The following is a 25,351-nucleotide window of genomic DNA, read 5'->3' on the forward strand; positions in this document are numbered from 1 at the left end:
TCCCACACTGAGAGTGGCACCAAGCCACTGGTCTGCCACAGCGTCCCCAAAACCCTTTTCCTGGTCACACCAACTCCAAGGCCCATTTCTTGCAGAGATGAAAGAAATCAAGGACAATTTCTGCAGAAAAAAAACTTCTTCTTTCCATCCATCTCCTAATTTTTTCTGTCTCTACCCCGGGTGCCAACACATCCCCCTGTACCAAACCATGCTTGCAGGTGCCTGTTCCTGGAGCTGGATATGAGGGAAATCTTTGTAATAAGAAAGCCTTTAATATCCCTTTAAATCACCAACTTTGTTATTTTCTCGTTAAGCTGTGAGCAAAAGAAACCAAGACGCATTTCTTTGTTCATGTGGGCTGGACATACCTTCTGGGAAGAAAGTGAGAAATACTGGTGATGAAATGCAGGTGAATCTTCACTGCACTTTGACTCTCTGCCACAGGAATTGCTGTGACCCACCAAGAGCACAGCCCAGTGTGCAGAGCAGAAGACAGAGCTGAGACATCTGCAGGGATGGTCACAATCTGTTGTTTACTAGCTCTAACAACAATTTTACCCCTGGGAATGGCGGGTGTGATGCTGCTGAAAGACCCAGGAATTCCAGGGGATACAGGAGCCCCGAACACAGGGATACTCTGCACTTCAGATGGAAATGGCCCTCTACAGAAAGCACAAGCTGTGCTGTCACATTCCAGGGCCACCCACAAATGGGAATTCTTCTCACAAGGAAGAATTCCTTCCCTGTGTCTAACCCTGACCTCTGGCAGTGGGAAGCCATTCCCTGTGTCCTGTCCCTCCAGGCCTTGTCCCCAGTCCCTCTCCAGCTCTCCTGGAGCCCCTTCAGGCCCTGCAAGGGGCTCTGAGCTCTCCCTGGAGCCTTCTCCTCTCCAGGTGAGCACCCCCAGCTCTCCCAGCCTGGCTCCAGAGCAGAGGGGCTCCAGCCCTGGAGCGGCTCCGGGGCCTCCTCTGGACTCTCTGCAGCAGCTCCAGGTCCTTGTGCCGTTGGACCCAGAGCAGAAAGTTATCACCATCTAATGCCACTCCCCTTTTTTCACTGCTCCACTCATTTCCAGCTCTCTGCAAGTTTTTCTAGCAATGCCCCTCGATTTTCCCCTCCTGCCTCGATAAAGATGTTTAAGGGGTTTGGGTAAACAGCAGCTCCTTCCAGCTCCCACCAGGAAAAGCTGGTACCTCCTCTCCCAGCTCTTCCCTTGTGCAGGGCTGACTTGAAAAGCCCATTTGTAGCACAAGTCTGTGGGCAAGTTATGAAAGTACTTAGAAAAATGGGGACACAAAGTCCAAGTCAATGAAGTTATTTTGTGCCTCTGCTGCAACAGCAGCAGCTGAATTCAGGACTGTAGATCCTGGCCCCACATCAGGGCTAAAACTTATGGGAAAGTTCAGGCATGTTCTAAGTGCAGACCCAGGAAATAAAGGCCAGCCTTGTCAGGAGCAAGGTGCTGTGTTACATCTCTGTTGGATCTCATAAAGAATACATTCACCCTTTGGCAAAACCAAGGTTCTTTATCTTCATCTGTGGAGGAATCTGTCTGACAGTTCAATACTGCCAGCATCAATCCATCTGCGATCATGAATCAGGCTCCAGAAAACCATGGCATTGGCCTGCAAATAATAAAACATGGGCCTGTTCTGTTCGCCTTCTGTGGTTCCTGAGTCTTTAAGTCAAACTCACTTTATGTTTTCTGGGCAATCAGGGAGACAAGACAATTCTCTTTTTTTTTTTTTTTTTTTTTTTTTAATGAGAATGAAAACAGAATCTCCTGCAAACTGCTGAGTAAATAACAACCCCTACTTTGCGAGCCTTGTGGCAGGAGTGTGAGCTGGGAGCTGGCTTTCCTCCTTGGAAATTTGTAGCCCTTCATCCCTGGCATTTGATCCAGCATGGGCAAGGAGAAATGCACATGAGAGGGCTGTCAGCTGTAGGCAATGGAGCTGGAAACCCGCAGCACTCTGAAGTACCCGGCTCACATCAAGGGGGTCAGAATGAGATGAGCTTTACTGTCCCCAGCCAAAGCAGTCCGTAATTCCCTACTCCCATCCTGTTGGGTGATTAATGCTGGCAGCAGCTCCTTATGGAGGTCTCCTGAAGGTGTTTGAGAGGTGTTCATCAGAACATCCATGTTTCCCATGGAGTTCTTTCCAATGTGTGAAACTCCACCTCACTGGAGAGCTGGTGGGCTTTGAAGAGCTCTGAAACCACACCTTTTAAAGGGTTTAAGGCAGTCAGTGACCCCATGAGGCTTAAGAAGATAATTTATCCATGGAAGCATGTAGTCCAACCTGGAATGGGAAATCTGGTAATTTTTTTTAGAGTCTGAGCATGTTGCCAAGCACAAACCCAAATAAATAGTCTATAATCAGTGCAATCCAGTGATATAGAGAGGACAGAGGGCAAGAAATTCTCCTCCGGGGATGGAGATCAGAAACCAAGTAAGAGGCAGGGGTGAAGAAAGGCTGAATAAAGCAAGGGGGAAAGATAGAGAGGAAAAACGGGAGAGCACAGCATCGTGGGCCTGTCTGTATCTCCCATATGCACCACAACACATCCCACCCATACTCCATGGAAGGTATCTGCCCACTAGGGCCGACATCATCGCTGGGAGGACTGTGAAGAGAAACGGTGGTGGCAAAACCCTGCCATCTCCTCGGGAGAGGTGAGAAACATTCCCTGGCAGGCTGGGAAAGGCTGACGTTTTGGCTGGGGATGGTAGGATTTGAGGCTGGAGCCTTGCACGGGCTTAGGATTCCCTCTGCAGGCCAGCCCTGAGCTCCGCACATCCTGAACTATAGAACCACAGAGGGCTTTGGAGTGGAAAGAACCTTACAGCTCACGCAGTGCCACCCCCTGCTGTGGGCAGGGACACCTTCCACTACCCCAGGCTGCTCCATGCCCTGTCCAACCTGATCCTGAATGCTTTCAGGGATGGGACAGCCACAGCTTCTCTGGACAACCTGGGCCATTTTTTTATTACTCTTATTGTAAAATATTTCTTCCCAGGATTCCATCTAACCCTACCCTCTGGCAGTGTAAAACCATTGCCCTTTGTGGGGCTTTGGGTTGGAAGACGAGCTGGAGACACAGAAACCAAGTTCTGTCCAAGGCAGGCTGGATGTGCAGAAGCAATTTTGGAGAACAACTGGCAGAGATCCTTTTCCAAATCCGATGTGCCTAGGACTCTGCAGAGAGCTAAAGCTCTGCATAGCCCTTTGTCCTCCAAGCAGCTTTGGTGGGGGAGTGTCTCCTGTTCCCATATTCCCTGTCCCTCCCCAAGGGCTCCCCCAGTGCCCAGCTCCCAGGTCAGGCTGATCCCGGGGAGCAGCAGCTCTGTGGGGAGCCAGGGAATAACACACTCTATCTGACTCTGGCCAGCAGCAGCATCTACGGGACAGACACACAAATTGCTGGATTAAGTCCAGTCCCAAACCACTGCCATAATTCATCTTAATAAAGTCAGCAGGAGTTTTTTGTTTCACAAGAAGGAACTTTTTTGTCAACTGGCATTTCATGGAGCCCACAACAGCAGGGATCCACATGCTGGTATCCTTTTAGTCATTCAACAGCCAGAGAAAACTAAAGATAGAAATGTGGGTGAGATGGAAAGTTAATGATATCCCCCAGCAAGTTCCTGGCACATGTGCAGAGGCCGTTTCTTGGGCATGGAACATCCCTTCCTCTCTCTAACCACGCATGGTTGAGGAGCCTCTCATGCATGCGAGGAGCCTCCTCGGGGAGGCTCAAAGGTATAGGGCTTCACCTCTGTTTCTGCAGCCACATTTTCTCTTCTGCCAACCCAATGTAGCTGAGAGGCTTCATCAGAGAGGGTGCTAAAATATGATGAGAAGAGATTGGTTTGGTGCCCCAGTAAAGAGATGAAAAGCAGAAGAGAAGTGCAAGAGATTTCCATAGCAACTGGTGCAGAGGCTCTGCCTCCTCTGGCTTGCTCTGAGTCACCATCCATGGTGGTTTAACTCTGGCTGGACACTGAGTGCCCACCAAAGCTGCTCCATCACTCCCCTCCTCAGATGGACAGAGGGGGGAAGACTGAACAGAAGGCTCATGGGTCAGGATAAGGACAGAGAGAGACCAGCGACCCACTACAGTCACGGGCTGGCAGAGCTAGGGGTGCTCACCTGGAGAGGAGAAGGCTCCAGGGAGAGCTCAGAGCCCCTTCCAGTGTTGAAGGTGCTCCAGGAGAGCTGGAGAGGGACTTGGGACAAAGGATGGAGGGACAGGACACAGGGAATGGCATCCCACTGCTAGAGCGCAGGGATGGATTGGATATTAGGAAGGAACTGCTCCCTGCGAGGATGGAAAAGCCCTGGCACAGGTGCCCAGAGCAGCTGTGGCTGCCCCTGGATCCCTGGCAGTGCCCAAGGCCAGGCTGGACACTGGGGCTTGGAGGAACCTGGGACAGTAGAAGGTGTCCCTGCCCATGGCAAGGGTGGCACTGAATGATCCTTAGGGTTCTTCCAACCCAAACCATCTGTGATTCCATAGTTTGCCCTTAGCAGCCGGCTGTCCCCGTCCCCGTCCCGTCCCGACAAAGAGCGGGAACTCACACGTGGCCCCACCCTCTGTCCCAGTAATGAGGGGGTGTGGCCTACGCGGAGGCGGGAGCGGCGCGCGGCGTTCATTAATATGGACCGCGCGGGGGGCGTCCCCTCATGAATTATGTGGATAGGCGTGGCCGCCGCGGCCCTTCAAAGTGTGGGAAGATGGCGGCGGCGGCGGCGGCGGGTGCCGGCGGCCGGGCCGCGGTGCGGGGGCGGCGGCGGCGGGGCCGGCCTGCGGCCGAGGAGGAGCAGGACGCGGTGGTGCTGGCAGTGGCTGAGTGCCCGGTGTGCCGGCAGGCGCTGGTGGAGGCGGTGACGCCGCCCTGCCGCCACTCGCTCTGCCTCGCCTGCTTCCAGCGCTGCCTGCAGGGCCCGGGCCTCTGCTGCCCGCTGTGCCGCAGCCGCCTCTCCACACGGGCCCGGCGGCAGCAGGCCGGGCCCGCAGCCACCACGGCCGCCGGAGCAGCAGGCGGGGAGCAGCGGCCGCAGGACCAAGGTGCGGCGGCGGCGGCGGCACCTGCGCCCCCCCATCCTAGAGCGGGAGGGGCGGGGGGGCGCGGGGAGGGGGCGGGGCCTCGGAGGGGGCGGGGCCGTGGCGGGAGGCGCCATGAGTTCGGGGGGCTCAGCCTGAGGGGTGCGGCCGTGGCGGGAGGCGCCATGAGTTCGGGGGGACTCAGCCCGGGTCCTGCAGGGCCGAGCTGGGGACGGGGCATTGGGGTGAGCCGCCCTGCACTGTGACATCGGGAGATGGAGGGGATGGATAGCATCATCCCCCGGAAGGGATGCTTGGCTGGGGGGATATTTCCCCACTTCCTCAGGTGTTTTTGTGATAATCCTGCCCCAAAAGTGCACTGTTCCAACAGTGCTGCTGAGTTGGGCGGGTTTGTACTGCATCAAGACAGGAAGGGTTTTGCATCATGGGAAGTCCCAGTCCCTTGTTGACATAAAAAAAGTCCATCATCCCTGTGTTCGTGGCTTTTTGTTGCACATTTCCTCCCTGCCTCCAAAGCTAGATGCCTTCCTCAGCTCGTAGAAAACTGTTCCCTGTGTTCCCATGAAAATAAATCCTCTTCTGAGACAGTGGCTTGCTCTTTCCCTGTGGGAGCTGCTGGAGATGCCCACCTTGCTGCTGTCAGAACTCGGGATGCACTGGGATCTGTTGGCTGGAGAGGTGTTGCATCAGTGCCCACTTCAGCAACACAGCAAGTGCTGAGGGGAACCCTGTAGAGCAAACAAGGATTTAAGCTACAGATAAACATCCTTTTAGCCCAACCCGTTCCTTTCCAAGCGTGTTTCTGGTCTCCCAGTTCACGCTTGTGTCAGCACCCTCTAATTGGCTGTGGGAAGAATTGGCAGGATGAGCTTAAACAGCTTAAACTGGTGGTTTGAACTAACCCCACTAACCTGGAAGAGATTTAGGAAGCCTTCACACGGAAGGATTTGCTGAATCAATGAACAGATGGGCTGTCCAGAGGGAGCTGAGCTGAAGCGCTAGCAGTGCTTCCTCTGGAGGAGGGACGGGAGGAACTCCCCGAGTCAATCTCTGCTCCAGGGCAGTGGTGTCAGTCATGCTTTAATGGACTTGGCCTGGTCCAGGTGAGCTTGGATGAGAGTATCCAGCCATGCTGCAGGAATGCTTGTGCAGTGTCTTAGTCAGGCTTTTTTAAGTAGAATTAATTTTAATTCTCAGCTTGCCCTGAGTTGTGTGAGATGTGTGCGGGACAAAGAGGAATGGCTTCTCACTGCCAGAGGGCAGGTTTGGATGCAATACTGGGATGAAATTCTTCCCTGTAAAGCTGCTAAGGCCCTGGCACAGGCTGCCCAGGGAAGCTGTGGCTCCCCCATCCCTGGAAGTGTCCAAGGCCAGGTTGGATGGAGCAAGCTGTGATAATGGAAGGCCCATGGCAAGGGGTGGAATGAGAGGATCTATACAGACCCTTCCAACATCTTCTGCTCTGTGCTCATCCACTGAGCCAGCCATCTCACCCTGGAAATCATTGGCTAAGCCTGCTTTCCTTTCCTTAAATCCAGCAGCCTACCTCCCAAGCACCTTATCTTTGTTTAGAAGTGGTTTCCAGGAGTAGCTGCTCCCCAGGAATCAAGATGGGGCTGATCGTGTCATTCCTCCTCCTTGCCCTGTCTGAAGGGATGGGTGACATTTGACCTTGGCTGAGGCTGGGGATTCTGCACTAGGTGTCCAAATGGGGTTAAAGTCAAAGTCCTTGTCACGACACTTGTAAAAAAAAAAACTGGATAGAAATCAGCAGAGACACACACACTCACTGCCTGTGTTGTCTTGGCATGGGCTGAGTTTGCCTGAGAGTTCCTGGGCATCTGATTCCCTAGGAGCTGCCCTGCTGCCTTCAGCCTGGCCCCAGCTGCTGCTCCAGAAGGATGCAGGTGGCCCACGGGTCCCATATCCTCTCTGGATACTCTGGTTCCACAGAGCACCTGGGAAGGCACCCTGGATGCTGGTGTAAGGCCAGACTTTGAGCTAAAGTTGCAGTGCTGGCTGCAGTGCTTTGCTGAGTGAGGCTTCTTATATTAAAACAGTTGCTTGGTGAAATTCTTGGAAGGCAGAGAGGAGCAGCAGATGGGAGGCTTGGAGACTGCGGGTGTGTGTTTGAGGATTCAGCTGGCCAAAGAGAAGGAACAGAATATGTTTGTGGCAAGGTGCTCAGCCTGATTTGTGAGAAAATAAGTACATTCTCATTTCAGAGAATCAGATTTCTTTTGTTTCTCCTCTGCCTAGAAGCAATGCACAACATTCAATAACTGATGCTCGTGTAAGAGGGGTGGCGTGTTTTTGCCAGACTTGTAAAATGACTTCCCCCTCCTTCCTCCCAGTCTTTTTTTGGCAGTGGTTTTCCCCTTTCCCCGCTGGACCAAACCAGTCTAGTTCTTGAGCATTTCCTGGTGACTCCTGAAGTTCCTGTCATTTCTGTTGTTTCTGTAGCCTGTCACTAGTTTTTTTTGTCTCAAGACCACAGTGCTACAAGTTTGGAAGTGGCAATCCCAAAGAAGCCTTTCCCTGTCTCAGGAAAAGCAGTGATTTGCTCCCCACATTGAACTGATTAAAACTGACACCATCTCTTTCTTTTTCTCCTTGTCACAGGGCTGTATTGCTGGTGGGATGGGTTAAATTTAAGATTTCCTAGGAAGATAGGATACGGTGCCTCTCTGGGGGCAGTAATTGTGCCGTGAGGATGTCAGAGGGCTTGCACCTCCATCTCTTCCTCGTTGTCCTCTCTCCAGCCCTCCACAATACATAAATTATTTTAAATCTGCCATTCAGACCATTAATGAAGAGAATGATTAAGACCAGACCCCAGTGGTCAGTGAGAGGCATGGCAGTGGATCATTAACTCTTGGGAAATAATTTTTCCAATTGAGTAGTGGTTACACCTGTGCTAGGGTCAGAAAATTCCTAACTTCTTGTTTTGTGTTTTGAAAACATTTAAGATTTCATCTTCAGCTGCAAGTGTTAACTGCCAGGAGTTAAAAGGAAAAGTAGTGAAGACCTCAAGGGAGGCAGAAGCTGCAAAGCCTGCTGAAAGTTTCCATGGAAGCTGGGAGCAAGGGGGATTCATTGCTGCTGGTGGCAGAGCTGGGATTTGCCTGATGGCATCGGTTTGGCAGAACCCAGGAGCCTCTGAACGACAGACAGGGAACCGAAGGGTTCTGAATCAAGTTCAGCTTTACTTTTAATCAGCCCATGTTGCTAAATTCATCAGATGGAGGTTTCTGAGTCTTTTGCCAGTAAATATAAAATGTGCTGGTCAGGAGCGCAGCTCCACAGAGACAGTGTGTAAGACACACTTCCGAGCTGGCGTGGAAAGGATGGACTCATCCAAGGAGATTGAGGCTGCAAGTTAGGTGCCTCTTATAAGGAAAATCTGTGTTAAATAATTAGAAAATCTTTTGTCCTCTCAAATAGTACAGAAATCAGTTATTTTTCCCAAGACTGAGCACAATAGGATGCAACTCTTGTCTGCCAGCATAAAAAAGCAGGGTGCCAGGTTTGATCCTGCCACTGCGACTGTTTTGGTGCTCTCGCCAGGCTTGGAAAGACCATCCCAGCAGCAGCAGCACTCCCAGCAGCCCTTCAGAGTCAGCTTCATTCAGAAACCAGTTCTCTTGACCCACAGATCACTCGAGAGGAAGGGCAAGCAGGAGGTTTGCTGTAAAATCAAGTAAAAAGCCTTTTCTTCCATGGTTTTGCCTACTTTGTTGTTGTCCTAGGCTGTGGCACACATTGAAGCAGCTGAGCAGCCTTGTCCTGGGCCTGAACATCCAGAATTGGCACAGGGAGGTGTGCCAGAGAGACATGTGTCTTCTTGACATAGTCACCTTGTCTTCCTCCCAGTGTGAGGACTGGGCTGGTTCCACTTGGAATGGTTATGTTACAACAGAAACATCCTTGGGTGCAGCGCCCTTCTGCCCTGTCAGCAGAGGGGATGCTGCCCCTCTGCTCAGTCCTGGGAGGCACCTCTGGGGTGCTGTGTCAAGCTCTGGATCCTCAGCACAGCAGGGACAGGAAGCTCCTGGAGCAGGGCCAGCACAGACTGTGAGAATTAGGAGGGACTGGAGCATCTCTGTGTCCAGGAAAGGCTGAGGGAGCTGGGGCTGTTCAGCCTGGAGAGGAGCCCCAGCTGAGAGGGGCCCTCAGCCCTGGGTGTCCCTGGGTGCAGGGAGGGGCAGAGCAGGGCCTGGGCTCTGCTCTGGGGCCCAGCAGTGGCACCAGAGCAGGGACTGAGCTCAGGGAGTTCCAGCTGAACATGAGGCAGAACTTCTTTCCTGTGCAATGACCAAGCACTGAACAGGCTGCCCAGACTGGAGATATTCCAGAACCCTCTGGACACAGTCCTGTGCTCTGGGATGGCTCTGCTTGAGCAGGGAGGTGGCACCAGGTGGCCCACAGCAGTGACTTCCGGCATGACCCATTCCGGGGTTCTGTGAAATGCAGATATACATCTTTGCATACATTTTTATTCTCATCTCTTCTATACAGAACTGGAAATTTGGGGTCTCATCTCTTTTAGACCCATCTGTAAAAATATACAAGTTGGCCCATAAAGATATTATTAATAAAGTTGCTTCCACCTGGTGTTGGACTCCTTTAGCTCAGCCACCACAACTTAGATATAAATGTTATTCCATTATTTAAAATTTCTTCTGGCTTGCTGAACCCAAGTGAGAAATGAGAGAGTTGACGTGGCTCATCTTTCTGGTGCGTGTTTCGCTCGGGTTAGCTTGTGCCCTGGAGGAGAAAACTCCACCTTTTTAGCTCTGGAGACAAGCCTTAAACATTGAGAAGTAATTCAAGTTTGCTGCAGGCGAGTTACAGATTGCTGCTGCTCTTGGGACTGTCTCAGTGGAAATTCAGCTTGATAAAGTTCACAAAGAACTGGAACCGCTCAAGGACACAATTGAAAAAACATTTTGGGAAGCCGGTGGAAGGTTTCCAGCATGGCCGGTTGCGGGCGCAGAAGCAGGAGCAAGGAATGCAGCCTGGCCTCCCCAGCATCAACATCGCCTGGGATTTTTATCACATGTGTAGGGAGGGACACTTGGGATGTTTTCCCTTAAAAACAAACCTGGCTCGTGCAGGCATGTGAATAAGAGGAAATAGCAGCTTTTTGATGAGAAGAAAGGCCTTATATCTATATGTTTAATGTTTGCTTACATGAGATTATTTTTCTCCCTCCAAAGCAAGTATTAAAGAAATGCTTTGTGATTTGTGCAGCTCTGGCATTGGCAGCGTTGTCTCTTTAGAGCTCCGGAGCCTACGGAGTTTGCTCTCACCCTCGCCGGCAGGAGGGACTGAAGTTACAGGGTCCCTAGGAACTTTGAAAGGGGAAACCAGGGGAAAGCAGGACAGGTGGTAATGGGATTTCATCAGTCTGTAAATGGCATGTTTGGGCACCCGGGGGGTGCCCTGTCCCCAGGGACGAGGGAAATGTGACTGTGATCCAGAGGATGCCTGGCAAAACAGTCGGCAGCTGGTCACTGGGTGGGTTTGATTCACCCACCCTACCATATACCTTTAATTTTGAGCCAAATAGAAACACTTCCTACATAAGGGAATTCTGTGAGGGGGCTCAGCCTAGAGAAAAGGAAGCTCAGGGGGGACCTTCTGTTTCTCCACAACTCCCTGATAGGAGCGGGCAGCTGGGGGGATTTTGGACCCTGCTGCCAGGGAACAGGGACAGGGCAAGAGGAAACAGTTTCAAGCTGTGCCAGGGGAGGTTCACTTTGGGAAGCAGGAGGAATTTCTTCACTGAAAGTGTGGTCAGGCATTGGCATTGGCTGGGGCTGCCTAGGGATGTGGTGCAGTCCCCACCCATGGAGGTGTCCAAGGAACAACTGGATGGGGCACTCAGTGCTCTGGGCTGGGTGACAAGGTGGGATCGGTCACAGATAGGACTCAGTCGTCTCAGACATCTTTCCCAGCCTAAATAATCTTGGGATTCTGTGAAAACGTGTGGTGGAGCTGTTGGTTTATATCCTTTCATTTTAGCAGGGTGGAAAAAGGAAGTACCCCTGATGTTTCCTCCTTGCTCGAACCTGTTCCATCCTGACCGTAGCACATTGGGATGATGAACTGTGCTGCACCCTGCCGGAATACTGAAATGGATTGAGCCAGGATGGTTGTCCAGGGGTTCTGCTTGTCTTTTGTTTTGGTTGTTCCCTTTTCCCTCCAGGCTCCTCCAACTGAAGTGCAACTTGCCCAGACTTGCACTGCACAGAAGTGGGAGGGCGCTTTGAGGCTGATACAAGCACGGGTCACCTTTGGGAATAGCAGACTTCAGGGATGGAAGTTAAACTATAACCCTGGGCCAGTATGCTTTTGATTTCTGAATTCTTGAGGGGAAAGGGAGAAAGTGGGAGCAGGACAGGGAATTTCTGCCAGACAGAGCATCCTGCCCACTTGGTTTCAAAACACTGATGTAGGGAAGTGCACTGCAAGCAGGGAATGGCTGTGCTTGCTCTGGATCCATGGGGCAGCGCTGCAGGCGGCTGGAAGGGGGTGTGGAGGAGGCATTCTCAAGAAAAAAGGGAGCATTCTTGATGCATTGGCATCAGTGGCAGAAGGGCAGGGGTGTGAATTCGGGGAGCTGTGCTGCCTGTGCACCTGGGGTGTCTGGCTGCAGCAGGCACCTAAATCCTGGCTTTGATCCTGGGACTCAAATTCCCTGTGCCTAAAGCCTGGGTTTATTCCCAGGACTCAGATTCCCTGTGACGTCTCCAGGCTGTTTCTTCACCCCTGTGTTTACATCCTCCCAATGCTCCTTGACTGCTTAACTGCTTGTTGGACTCTTGAGAATCTCAAAGGAAACTTGGGAAGTGCAAAGTGGGATTACTTGGCCATCCTCCTCCTGATGTTTCTGTATCTTAAACAGAGCTGTGATAGCAGTGGCAGAATATAAACATCTGGAGTTGAAAAAAGTGCTGCAGAAGCTCTTGTGTAGCCTGTGGAGATCTTGCCCTTTTTGGGAAATAATGGCCAACACCAATTATCCTGCACTAAAAAGTATTTCCTTTCTTTCCCCTTTTCTTTCCAGACTTTATATTCAGAGCACCCATTAAATTAAGCAAAACAGGAGAACTCCGAGAAGAATATGAAAGCCAGCTAAGGAAGGTGAGTATTTTGGATACTTGTGTTTTCCTTCCAGAATAACTTGGATTTCCTGCAGGAATGCCATCCTACCTGTAGGGAAACCTGAAGAGTTCTTTTTTCCTGTTCTGTAACAAAGGTCATTTATTCTCTATACTGTTCAGCCAGTTCAGGAAATGGCTGTAAGTGAGCATGTAGAAGCCAAATTTTGCTGTCTTAGTTTGCCTTCCAGAACATGGAAATGTACCTTCTTTAGAGTGACTGTTCGGTTGTAGATGTAATTCCATAAAGGCTTTTGCAGCATAAGGCATCTCCTTCTCCTCAAAAACAAACTTCCAAACCAGAGCTTTCTATTTCTTTTTAGCCAAGAATAAAATGTGGTTTAAAGACCAGGAAAAAAAAAGATAAGAGAATAAAGGTTTTTCAGCTAGTTTGGAATTAAAGGCCATGAAAATATTTTTTTAGATTTTTGATCTTTTTGATCTTGTTTTCCCTTGAGATGGGTCCAACTCCTCACTGATTATTTTACCTGCTGGGTAAACGTAACCTGAGGGGTTTTTCACTGTTGAAGAATTTTCTTTGGGCTTTCACTTGTAGATCTCAACAAGTGTAAAAAGGCTGATAGAGTTAGAAAAACAGCCTTGTCTGAGTAGAAAAATGGGTGATATTTCAGATAAGTAAGTAGTCTGGGAAATGCATATGTGCAAGGAGACAGTCAAAAAGTGTGGAAGGGTCTTCCCTCCTGCTTCTTCATGTATGGAATTAGCAGTGACACTGTTGGGCAGTGTCGCTGCAGGTTACTAAGATAGCTTTGGCTGACTATTTCATTAACTGATCATGGGAATTGCAAGTTCTTCTCCAACTGAGGTGCCTTGGCAGGAAAGCAGGGACACTTTGTGTGCAAAGTCGTGGGACTTGTGGCATTTTCAGCAACAATTCTCTATCAAGTTTAAGGAAGCACATTTGCAGCATGGTCGGGCTGCAGCTGCAAAGTTTTTTACATCTACAGCTTGACTTCAGCAGAAAGATACCATGTTCAGTCCAGTGACAACACTTCATCCTTCCCTTCCAGTTAGAAGGAAATATTTTGCGATGTTTCTGGCATTTGGGCATTTTTTTTTGTCTTGTTCTTGTTCAGGCTGCTGCTCCCTGCCAGATAAAACTTGCATTTTTGTGCAGCTCAGCTGAAAGAGCCGTGTGGGAGGAGATTCTGTGAATCGTCATCTAGGAGGAAATGGCAGTTAAATTTTGCTGGTGAAATGACAGCTGATGATGTAGTCATATTATTCATAGAATCAGAATAGAATCAGAGAATTATTTAGATGGGAAAAGCCCTCGGAGATGGAGTCACTCTCTCACTGCCAAGGCCACCACTATCCCATGTCCCCCGTACTGCATCCATATGGCTTTTAAATCCCTTCAGGAATGGGGACTCCACCACTGCCCTGAGCAGCTGGCTCAATGACTGACTACCCTTTTAGGGAAGAAATTTACCCTGATATCCAACCTAAACTTCCCCTGGTACAACTTGACACCATTACTTCTTGTCCTGTCACTTGTTACCTGGGATGAGAGACTGACTGATCTAGCCTCCTGTCAGGAAGTTGTAGGGAAGCAAAATTGTGACAGTTGCTACTTACCAGGAGTTTCTTGGTATCTCTGAACTTCTGAATTTGGCAGGAGGAGACAGGAACTCAGGTTTGGGAATCTAAACTTGTATATGACTGTGTTTCATCCCAACTTCCCTGCCTGTGGAATGGGGATAACCTGGGCTTTCCTCTTGGAGCATTTCCAAACATTTTTACATCTCCCAAGTGTGAATTGTTTTATATATCTGAGCTCTTCACCCACTTCCCTGCTTTTTGCAGTTGAAAACAAAGTGGTACCATAATTATGTACTGAAGAAATTTTATTTGACATGGATTATCTCTTCTCTAAATTTTCTCAACTGGCTTTCAGAATGAGATAAACATTTGCTGTCTGTGCAGGATAGCGAGATTGGGCTTTCCTCTTTTGTACCCTTGGTGCTCTTGCATTTTATGTTTCTCCAGAGGAGTCTGTCATTTCTGTGTACTAAAACCCTAACTCATCCTGTCCAGCTGTCTTTCTGTCACAAGCAAGTCTGTTGCTTGTAAGCACACACAGTGGGAGGGAAACTCCTACCTGAGGCATGTGCTGACATGCAGCTTCCCCGAGCCAGGGCAGACGGAGCAGGCTCCGGGAGGCAGCAAACCTGGACAGTTTGTGGAGGGAAGAGAAGATACCAAACGTGAGTTTGCCAAACTTTTGGAAATAAATGCTAGTGTCAAGAATGATGGTCCTGAAATGGGTGTTTCTTGAGTGAACAATTACTGATTGCTTGTATGGCATTTTTTTTTCCCCTACAGCTGCGGTATTCAAAAGGACTAAAATGTATTTTCTAATAACTGTGCGGTTCACAGCAGCTGTTGGTCCTGCATCCAGTGTTTCAGAGATGCTACTCAGATAACATGAGGTCCTTCTCCCAGGGTACATGTTTCACACTACATTGTTTCAGTTTCTTGTCCTGCCCCAGCACAGCATTGCCATGTCTGGAAGGAAATTCTCTGGGAGACAGTTTACATTAAGGCTACTTCAAATTATTATTTTTGTAATTAGTGCAGATTTTATCGTTAGAGTTTGATTTTGTTTGCAACCTTAATTTTTGATGTAAATTCTCTTTTTTATCCCATTAATTAGGATTAGGATCCTGCTGTTGCCTTTTTGATTTCACTGTCAGCAAAGCTTGGGTTGCCACCTCACACTGATTGTGCCACAGATTTCCTCAAAATCTTTAAATATTCCTGTGTGTTATTACATATTCCTGTGTCTTTTGATTTTACAATTTTTATAATTTAGTCAGAAAAGTGAGTATCTTCCTTCCACATGAGAAATAAAGGAGGGACACGAGTGCTGGGTAATATTTCAACCAGTCCAAAAAGAAAAAAAAAATCTTTATCATAAACCTGATGTGAATTTGTTTTTCAGATGCTTCAAAAAAGGCAGAAATGCTGTTGACTTAGAGCAGGCTATTCATCATGTCTGCATCATGTGGTCACAATCTATGTTAGTCAGACACTGTTGTAGTTATTGCTTGAGATTATTAATAGATGAGGAATTTAAAGATACATCTTAAAACAACTCTAAGCAAGGAGTCAAACCAGTCTTTGAAAATATTTGCTGAACACCCACAATCAGCCAAACAGTGGAGTTTTTCCTGGTTTCTGCCTTGTTTCCTCCTTGTTTTCCTCCTTGTTTTTCTCTTCCTTATCTGTGGGGGCTTGGATTCAGTAGGATTCGGGTCCTTCCCAATTTGAAAATCACAATGTGCTTTCCCTGTAATGCCTTGTGAAGTCTGTTTTCTTTGTTATCCTTATGTCCATACTTTTGGGGGTTTCCCCTCCTCCAGCAGAGAAGAAAAATACTAAATATTTTTGGAAGAAAGAGGAGTTGTTGCATCATTCCCCACTGCCTTTTTAAGTTAGGGAGCTTCTTAAGCACCTGAGATGCCTATGCCCAAATATGAGGAAAAGCCCAGGGATCTGAATTCATAGTGCTGGGTTTCATGAGCAGGATGAAGATGTGTCAGTCAAAGGTCTGGATAACTTCTGCATGGAGAGTGGATGGAGGAAGGAGGGAGGATCTGTTCTATATACAGATACATTAGACTATTCCTGGGCTGTGTCTAAGTTGAGGAAGAGGCAAGACACAAGCTGGGAAAATGTCTGGCTGATGGAGGGAGAAGGGAGCTGGTTACCCTGGGTAGGGACAGTCAGGTGGTGTTATCTAAAGTGTGTTCTGACAAGCCTGTTCATCAGGAAAAGGTGGTGGAAAGGAGGAGAAAAGGGGTCTTGTTGGTTTTGATAGCAAGTCTGAAAGAAAAAAAAAAAGTCCTGGCAGAAAAGGGGAGTTTTTTGATTTCTTAGGTGGGGGGCAAAACAGTGCAGCAGGACAGGCAGCCCGTCAGAGTCCATGCACCTTGTGTCCCAGATCCTGGCATTCCCTTACACTTCTCTGTGTTTGAAACTGAATTCGAGCTTGGAGCCTGGAGTCAGCTGTCAGGGCTAAGGGGGCCTCTCTGGATCCTCTTCATCCCAACACGCTGGTGGAACAATGGGATTTCATCTCTTATGTAGCTTTCCACATGGGAATTGCTGCATCTCACCTTTTATTTTAGGTGATGCTGCTTATGTGTCTGCCAAATTTTGGAGCATGTCAGGCCATCAGAAGGCTAAAACTGAAATATCACAGCTTGCTTGACACTAGTTTTGCCCATTTTTATATGTAGTAAGATCACCTACAAGTAGAGAAAGCTTTTGTCTCTCTATTTTAGAAAATACAGTGGCAGACAAGTCTTTGTCCAGCCTTGGGCCTCATGGTGCCTTTGTTGTTTTGCAAAGAAGATAAAATCCATGATACTTGTGTATAAAACACAAATGTGATACAGAAGCAAACCAATCTTCACATTATTGTGTGAGAGAGGCAATGGCTCTATTCTGGAGTAGAGAAATGAAGGCACAAAATGAAACAATGTGACCAAACTCTCAGTCTTGCCAATCTGTAAGTGTAGCACTTGAAATTATAACTACTTAACCTCTTTTGTCATTATTTCCAGCTGAGAGAAGAGAAGCTACAAGAAGAGAAGACATCTGAGGATCTGATTCACAAGTTCATTCTAGATGACATGGACGTAGGGAAAAGAAAAATGGAGGAACAGCAGAAAAAGGATGAATCTGTAGTGCTGAAAGGGAACCAAGACTGTGTAAGTAAGCTCATGCTTCTCCTTCCTGCCCACATATCAAAATTTTCATTCTTTGGCTTTCCAGGATTCCTCAATTGAGTTTTTACAGTTTATGAAGGCTATGAGCTGGTAGATTATAAAGGTTATAAAGATTATAAATTATTGTTAATGAGGACTGTCTTCTAAGGTCTGTTATGACTGCAGATGTTCTTCTAGAGGTTTCTGTCCCCCTTTTTGCCCTCTACTGTGTGACTCCTCCTAACACAGATCCCATCAGCTTTGGGGATATCCTTGGTCTTCAGGCTTGTGTGTATTTCCCTGAACATTTGTCCATGAATCTTCTGCAGTGAAGTTGTACAACTGAAGTTCAACACGTTCTTCCTGCTGACTTCTGCCTGTTTCCCATTTCATTTGGGAGACTCTGCAGGAAATGCTCTTAAAATTTCCATTTGATAGCCTGACCCACGGGGGCTGAGTAACCAACACCCTGTAGTAACCTGTATTGTAGAATTTCCCACATTTTCTGATGAATAAATCACCTTTATTTGATGACTAACAACTATATATAGAAGCTATGTGCTTATTTTTGTATTATTTATGCCTTATGTCCTCTCAGTATAATCAGAAATGGGGGATTTGGGGATCTTTAACACTTTTGCAAGAAAGAGCTTTATTTTCCAAGTTACTCTTTTTGTTGTACATGTCAGCTAACTCTTCCTTGATTGACTTCAGTTTCCTGAACGTCTCTCGGATTCCGAGAATGAAGAACCATTCCAGGGCAAGCAAACCCATCGGTCAGCTTTTGTTTCCAAGACCAGTGCCTACTCCTTTGCTCTCCTTTCAGGGTAAGATGCTGAGAATTTTTAATGTACTTTAAAGATGTTCTTCTGACTTGTTTTAAACACACATTAAATGCTCTAATTCAAATGGTGGTTCCAATCTAAAATAAGGGAATTTTTTTCTGGAATTTTAGAGCAGACTCATTGGTAGAACGTGGTGTCTGTCTGATTACTTCCTACCTGGAAGGAAGTTAATGTTCATCCCATGAAGGAGAAAAATCATTGCCTGTAGATTTAAACCATTAGTCAGAAATCAGAATTCTGTAGGATGAACTCAAGAGTGCTGGTTCCTTCTCCAGCACAGATATGAAGGAATAGCATCAGCCACGAACAGCTGAATAACCAGGTGTGTTTCCACATGAGAAGCAAAGGGGTTTCCCCAGCTCCCTCATTAGCACTGACCTCAGTTCTGTATGAGCCATGGGCAGAGGTGTCCATGTGTTCAGTGTGGAGCCTGTGAACGCAGACCAGGGCTCTGCCGCAAATCCAGGATTCCTGGATCCCTTTTCCCGAGGGCATGGAACGTATCTCTGCCAGCCAGGTGCTGCCAAGGCTGATGCCTGTCCCACAGGTAGCAACTGCCAGGGCTGTTGAGCTGGTTGTTCCTAAGGTCACGAACCTCTTCTCACCCATCTGCTTTTCAGGAATTTAATCTCCAAGGTGGAGAGGAGTCAGAGCTGCAATGACACCATTCAGGAGAGATCCAAGAGCAGGCAGAGATCAGCCCCAGCCATCAAAACAAAGGTACAGGCAGTGTCTGGAAACAGGTTCCTGTGTGTAAATGTTCTTATCTGAGGTTACACAGCACCTGTAATCTGGAGTTACAAAATATGGGCATTGTGGTGCTGTATTATTGCCACAGGGCAAATCGCTTCCTTGTGGCTCCCAATAGAACCTGATGGGTTAGGAATTACTAAACAGAAAAGCTGACAGGTGTCAGGGTTCTTGTGTAGCACTGGAGGTTAACTGGAAGTTGAAAGGGTTCTAATCAGGCTTTTGTTTTGTGATTCATTTTGTTTTCAAGGCTGAATTCCCAGCCAGGTAAAGAAAAATCTTTTAGAAGTTTAGGAAAATAATCCTCTCTCCCTTTCTCTCCAAAGTTGTTTAAACACAGCAAAACTCATTGTTTTCCTGACATCAGGGTACATTGGCACTTCCATACTGTAGAAGATCCAAAGTCTTCATAGGATCATAGAGTAGTTTGGGTTGGAAGGGAGCTTGAAGCTCATCCAACCCCGTGCCCTGGGCAGGGAGACCTTGCACTGTCCCAGGTTGCTCCAAGCCCCATCCAGTCTGGCCTTAGACACTTCCAGGGATGGGGCAGCCACCCAGCTGCTCTTGCTAGGATGTTCTACCTCCTCGTGCTGACGCCTCTCCTTCTTGGGATCGGTTTCATCCCTGATGGAGAAGGAGAGGGTTCAGATCCAGAGATACCATGAGGAACAGAAACCTGTGCAATCTGCCATCTGAACCGATAGAAGCTGGACTGAGCCCAAAGCAAAGATCCATAACTTACTTTCCTTCCAAGGACTTTCTTCTTTTTTAAGAGGATGCCTTATGGATGTGACCAGTTAGAGTTCCAGTATTCCAAAACTTATTTTGACCTCAAAATAGGTGAGTAGAAAAAAACCTTCTTTCGGACTAAGCAGGAAAAGGCTGTTATTGTACACACTAGCTGCTGGATAAAAATATTTCATCTCGGTGCTAAGAATAAGGCCATTTGCAGTTGTGTGTGTTGTTTCCTCTCTGCTTTATTTGTGCCAGGATTATGACCAAGTGTAGCAGCATTCAGGGACTGTCTTAGAGAAGACAAGAAATGTTGCTCTTAATCACAGAATCCTCCATGTTGGAAGAGACCTTTAAGGTCATCTAGTCCAGCCATCAGCCTAACACCACTAAACGGGCTGATTTATCCAGGTAAAGAGAAAACATATTTCAAGGCCAGGTTGGATAGGGCTTGTAGGAATCTGGTCTAGTGGAAGGTGTCCCTGCCCATTGAAAAGAGTGGAATGAGATGGTCTTTAAAGTCACTCCTCACCCAAAACATCCTGTGATTGTGTGATTTTGCCATTGGAGTGGCAAGAGCAGCTTAGACCGAAATAAATTTGACACCCAGATTTTGCTGGACCCCGGAGTGTCCAGCTCACGTCCACATCAGCTGTGGAAGGTGCTGTGACCAGCAGAGGCTGTCGGGGACAGCTGTGCATGGCAGCCATCCATTCTCCCGGTCTCCTCTCGCGTGCTTGTCTGTGTGCAGCTCTGTGAGCTCCTCTCCCAGCTGTGCTGCCTTGCCTTGCAGGTGCTGCCCGCCACGGGCGCGTCGACGCCGCTGCTCGGGGTGCTGTCGTCCACGCAGAACAACCGCTGCCTGTCCGCCCCGGACCTGACGGCCGAGAAGCGCCTGGTCCTCAACGCCGTGTCCTCCCTGTCAGCCCTGCACAGGCCGGAGCGATCCATCAGCCCCGAGAGCAACGACAGCATCTCGGAGGAGCTCAACCACTTCAAGCCTATCGTCTGCTCCCCGTGCACTCCTCCAAAGAGGCTTCCCGACGGCAGAGTCCTGAGCCCCCTCATCATCAAATCCACCCCCAGAAACCTGAACCGGAGCCTGCAGAAGCCAACAACCTATGAGGCCAGTCCTAGAATACTGAAAAAATGGGAGCAGATATTTCAGGAGCGTCAGATCAAAAAGACTCTCTCTAAAGCAACCCTTACATCCTTGGCTTCAGAGCCTGGGGAAGACATTGTGGTTCCTGATATCACCAGCTCCAACAGTTGCACTAAGGAGCAGCCACAAGTGCAGGATGATCACCTTCCACCTGACGCAACAGGAGAGCCTCGCCCTGAGCTGGATTTCTTCCCTTCCGTCAGTGAAATGAAGCTGGGAAGAGGGAGTGAGAAGAACAGAGGTTCACAGGCCTTAACCACTGATGACAGTACTGCTGAACCAGATGTGAGATCAAACGTAACCTCCCTAAACATAACCTCCCTAAACACACGAGTGGCTGAAGTCCCTGATCTAAAAGTGAATACATTCACGGACAAATCCTGTCTTAGTCTAGGCCCAAAAATGCTGAGCAGGAGACTCATGGGCGTCAGCGCATCGCTGCCTGACAGCAGCACGCTCGGAGTCCCCATCAAGCCATCGGGGAAAAAGCAGCTGAAGTACCTGAACAACAGCGAGTTGATCAACGTACAGAACAGCACCTGCAATTCCGTGGAGAACATCATTGGGGAACAGCCGCCGCTGCTACGACGGGGCCGCAAGAGACGCTGCAAAACAAAGCACTTGGAGCACAACGGCTCCGTCAAAAGACTGAGGCACGTGGCAGGGGAGGTGGGCCTGCCTCCGGAGGTTCGGGACGTGGAGCAGAAGCTCCAGCAAGAGGAGGAGGACAGGAGGTTGGCCCTGCACCTGCAGCGGATTTTCGACAGCGAGAACAGGACAGTGGATAGACGGAAAGTCCGTGTGGACCGGTATCTGCTGCGGTCCAAGAGCACTCTGGGTGCCAAGTAGCACTGCTGGATGATGTTGCCTTTCTAGAGGACAATGAGGTTTATCAGATTATCTTATAGGAAAACTATTTTTTGCCCTAGTTCCACCCACGCAATTGTTTTTCTTTTTCGGTGGTAAGACATTTCTAGGTCCAGTTCAGAGAAAAGCCAGCGTCCTTTCAGATTTAAAAAAACAAAAAGAGAGAGAGAATGAGAAAAAAAATGCTCCGGTCCTCTCTGGTCCTTTGGTCTGAAGGAATTGTCTGTCATCCCTGTGAATACACTGCAAGGCCTCCACACACAGCCTGGCACACCTGGGATCCCCAGCTAGGAGGGTTGTGACCATGGGGTATGAGGACCATCCCTTGCCAAGGGAAATCTGAGCTCTGCTCATGGAAATTGTCTGAGAGTCTTCTCCTCTCTGCCTGCCCCATTTTCTCCCTCAGACTGCCTCTGGTTGTGGGGTCAGCCTCTTATCTGTGCTCTGTATTTCTTCTGGGGAGTCCTAAACAGAGTCCCCCCTAGTACTTCCAAATGAATGTATCTCACTGTCTGCAGCAGCAGTACAGATCATTCATCACTTTCTTGAAGCAGAAAGCCAAATGCAGTAAAAAGACATAAAATAAGGATTTTACTGAAAAACTGGTAGGAATTTGTAATCTCATGTTCATGACAGGGGAGAAAGCCCAGCTGGAGCAACACGCTGAGCACTGTGAGCTTTTCTCCCAGTGCATGTCTTTTCCAAACCAAGAGGGTTTCCTGCTTTTCCCTATAGTGTTCAAGAAAGGGAGACACTGGCCAGGGAGTTACTGGAAGGACGTTCTCCCAGCTGCCACATCTCTTGCTCAGCTAAGAGCTCTCAGCACACCTAAGGCCTGTCCTTGCATGTTCCAGAGGAGCACCCAAGAGATCCAGCACGTTGCTGTGCTCTCCAGGCAGCCGAGATGGGACAGGAGCCCAGCTGTCCCAAGGGCTGCCCTGCCCCTGGTCCACCTTCCTGCCTTCAGGCTCAAACCAGTAAGAAAGCTCAGGTGAGCGATACACTAAAAACTTCCAGGCATGAAGCTGAGGCTGGAGCAGAGCTGGCTCAGAGCCTGGGCTTGGTGGAGCATGTGTTCTCTGCCCAGATGTGCCAGGCTGCCCTCTGAGTGTTTATGACCCTCTTCCATGGATTAATTTAATGGATTATTTCCAGTAACATGGCTCAGAAGGTACCCTTCCAACTTCCAGTTGCTGCCTTGCAGAGTATTCACTGGGACCCTGAGGCCATGGGGACCTTTGTCTGGGGCAGGGGTGTTTTTGGGATGGGCACAGTGCAGGGGCAAACTTCCCTATGGATCTTGTGAAGGGAGGGCAGCCAATGCACATAAATGCACATAAAAAGACAACTGCATTGCCCAATTTCCTCTATCTAAAAATGGTTGAATTTTCTCCCTCCATCTTAAACAGTCAAAAAGAAAACAGGAACTGCAAGGGCCCTGGCAGGCTTTTTTTTTTCCCTTAATCGAACTGGATTTAAAAAAAAGCCAAACAAAAAAAACAATAGAAAAGAAAAAAGAAAAAAATAAATCCTATATTTTATTGGGTAAAATTTATATATTTTAAATACTATATTTCAGCAGATCGACACTTTTGTTTTGAGAAATCTTATAGCAGTGATTCCATAATATATATCTCTATCTCTGTATCTCCTTGCCACAAAAACTGCTGGATGGTTGAAGTTGTACCTGGGGGTGGTGAGACCAGGCCTGCTCTGCCTTCCCGGCACTCTGGGCCCTCCTGCGCCACAGCCTCGGCAGGTGCTGCTTGAAGGGGCGCTTTGGACCCAAACCAAAACCTGCTCCTCTGTCCAGATGTGAATTAAAAGGAAATTAAGGAATTAGAGCCTTGACTGGACCTAGAAGAACAGCACAGAGAGAAGTAGTGATGGCCTGGATCTGCCCTTGGAGCTCAGGAGGGAACACCACAGCTTTAACTCGGAATCCATGCTGTTTTTCCCAACATTTTGAGCTGCAATATGCACTTCCCAGGTGCATTTAGATTTAGAATTATTTTTACAGGCCCCCTTTTCTGCAGCTCATCCCTGGAGCGCCAAACAGACTTCCCTACACAGTTTTCTTTTTTCTCGTGGTGTTTGTGGGGGTTCAGCTGGGCCTGGGCTGCTTACACCACAAGAAAAATAGATTTACACGCTGAATGTATCTTTTCTTTCCCCTCTTAAAACAGATTTCACAGCCCAATGCACTAGGCCAGTGTCTTAAATACCTTCCTTTGAAAAGATTCTGGAAATACTGAGGGGTTTGTGCGTTAATTTCCTGGTCCCAAATCCAAGCTGGGCAGAAGTGAAGGAGGCAGTGCCTGGACTGGAGCTTGTCCCCAGCCAAAAACAAGCTTCATGGGACCTCTCATGCTCCCAGCTGCCCCCAAAATAGAGATCCCAGCTCCCCAAGCATCACACACAAGCCATGGCATCTGCGTTCAAGGAGACCTTTGGATGTGGAATCACAATCATGTCATGGAAGGGTGGCGGCGATGCAAAGCCAGGATGAATGTTTTATTAATTTAACACTCTAGAAGTTTGTGTAAGCTTGCACAAAACAACAAAAATTGTAAATAATTACACTCAAAAGGGCAGGAATGCCCAGCCTCTCCCCTGTAAAGGTCAGAAATGACACCACCTTTACCAGAAATTGTGCCAGCTGAGAAGGAAAATACCTCCTACTGAATGGTGGATGCAGCACGAGATGAAACCAAGTATTTATTCACACTTCTCTAAAAGTCCTTTGTAACCCTCAGCTGCCTTCCCCCCCCTGGATGAAGGCATTCCTTGCTGGATGTGGGATGGGCATGCGAGCGTCCTCCCAAAATGTGAAGCTGTCCAATCCAGAGGGGCTGGGGTTGGTTCCGTGACAGAAGGACTGTGTCTGCCAAAGATGCCACCGACTCCCAGAAAGCTGCTTTCTGACCCTCTGGAGCTCTCTGGCCAGGAAAAGCCGTACAGAAAGGTCCGTGTTTGGAGTCAGCGAGATGAGATAAATGAAGGAAAAGTGCCAAAAGGGATCACGCCAGGTGATTGTATGACGTTGTTCTATATTGTCAGTATTTCTCTTCCAATGCTATTGTACATGCAGTGCACAGCAGTCATGAAGTGTATAGCTTGAGCAAGCGCTTCTTTGTATTTTCTCAGTGAAAGCAAAGGGGGAGGTTGAAGCCTTAAAGACTCTCACTGATTTTAGAAAACAAGCCTTTAGCAATGCTCTGGGGGCAGAGCTCCTCCTGGGCCTGTCCTGTCTGCCAGCTGGCCAGCAGAAGGTTGGCAAAGAGCTCGTCCCACACACGAGGGGAAGCGTTTCGGGAGAGCCCGGACCCTCTCGCTCAGTGGGGGACGCGGGACAGAAACTCCCACTGTCCGTGGTGGAGCACCACGGGATGTCCTGGGGATGGAAGCGCAGCACGGAGCGGGGATGATCCCCGCGTGCACCACCCTGTCCCCTCCCCGTGTCTGTGGAACTCCATCCCCTCTGGAGTTAGCTCCTCACTATGCAAACGGGAAAATCTTCAGCTGGGCACGGACAGGGGGGAGCGCCTGGTTTCCTTGGGATTTGCTGTCGAACTGTTCAAAACCAATCTCGATGTCGCTACACTTTTTCTCCAGTAACGCTTTAAATCGTTGTGCTTTCGTGTTCTCCACTCGCCAGCACAGCACTGGCTGGCCACAGACTCTCACGGTCGTTCTGGTCCCCGCTGAACCCCCGTGGCTTCACCTGAATGTGTTACAAAGCGATGGAAGGCACCAAAGGACCGCTGACTTGCATGTGTGAAATGTGTGAGTGGAATGACATGCAGGCATCTGTCATGTTGTGGCTTCTGTTGTTTGAAACAGAGTAAATCCTGCTTGTGAAACAATTGTCACAAACCAGAAATATGCCAACAAATGTGTACAAATAACAGTGTTTGTTTTAACAGCAACCGGGACCTGAACTACAGGGCAAAGGCCAAGGTTCAAACAGAATAAAACCAGATTCTGACAGTGAAACTCCTTGCTTCTTGCTGTGCTTAGAAA

At 48.6% G+C, this 25,351-nt stretch overlaps 1 protein-coding gene across 1 annotated transcript; it reads left to right on the forward strand.

Moving 5' to 3' along the window:
- The first annotated feature begins 4,688 nt into the window (after positions 1-4,688).
- RNF169 (ring finger protein 169) lies at positions 4,689-25,324 on the forward strand. Its single transcript, XM_005524064.3, has 6 exons — positions 4,689-5,073; positions 12,143-12,219; positions 16,829-16,975; positions 17,687-17,799; positions 18,438-18,537; positions 20,093-25,324. The coding sequence occupies exons 1-6, from the start codon at positions 4,689-4,691 to the stop codon at positions 21,308-21,310; spliced, it is 2,040 nt and encodes a 679-aa protein (XP_005524121.2). The 3' UTR covers positions 21,311-25,324.
- Positions 25,325-25,351: the final 27 nt, after the last annotated feature.

Source organism: Pseudopodoces humilis, chromosome 2 (genome assembly GCF_049639895.1).
Source record: "Pseudopodoces humilis isolate 2021_Gansu_Grassland_sample_001 chromosome 2, ASM4963989v1, whole genome shotgun sequence".
In the NCBI taxonomy this organism is placed as follows: Eukaryota; Metazoa; Chordata; class Aves; order Passeriformes; family Paridae; genus Pseudopodoces; species Pseudopodoces humilis.

Bases quoted from the DNA above. Each gene is read 5' to 3' on its own strand.
- RNF169 (XM_005524064.3), top strand. From the start codon at position 4,689: ATGAATTATGTGGATAGGCGTGGCCGCCGCGGCCCTTCAAAGTGTGGG. The intron at 5,074-12,142 runs GTGCGGCGGCGG...TTTTCTTTCCAG, and splicing joins GCAGCGGCCGCAGGACCAAG to ACTTTATATTCAGAGCACCC. The intron at 16,976-17,686 runs GTAAGTAAGCTC...GATTGACTTCAG, and splicing joins TGAAAGGGAACCAAGACTGT to TTTCCTGAACGTCTCTCGGA.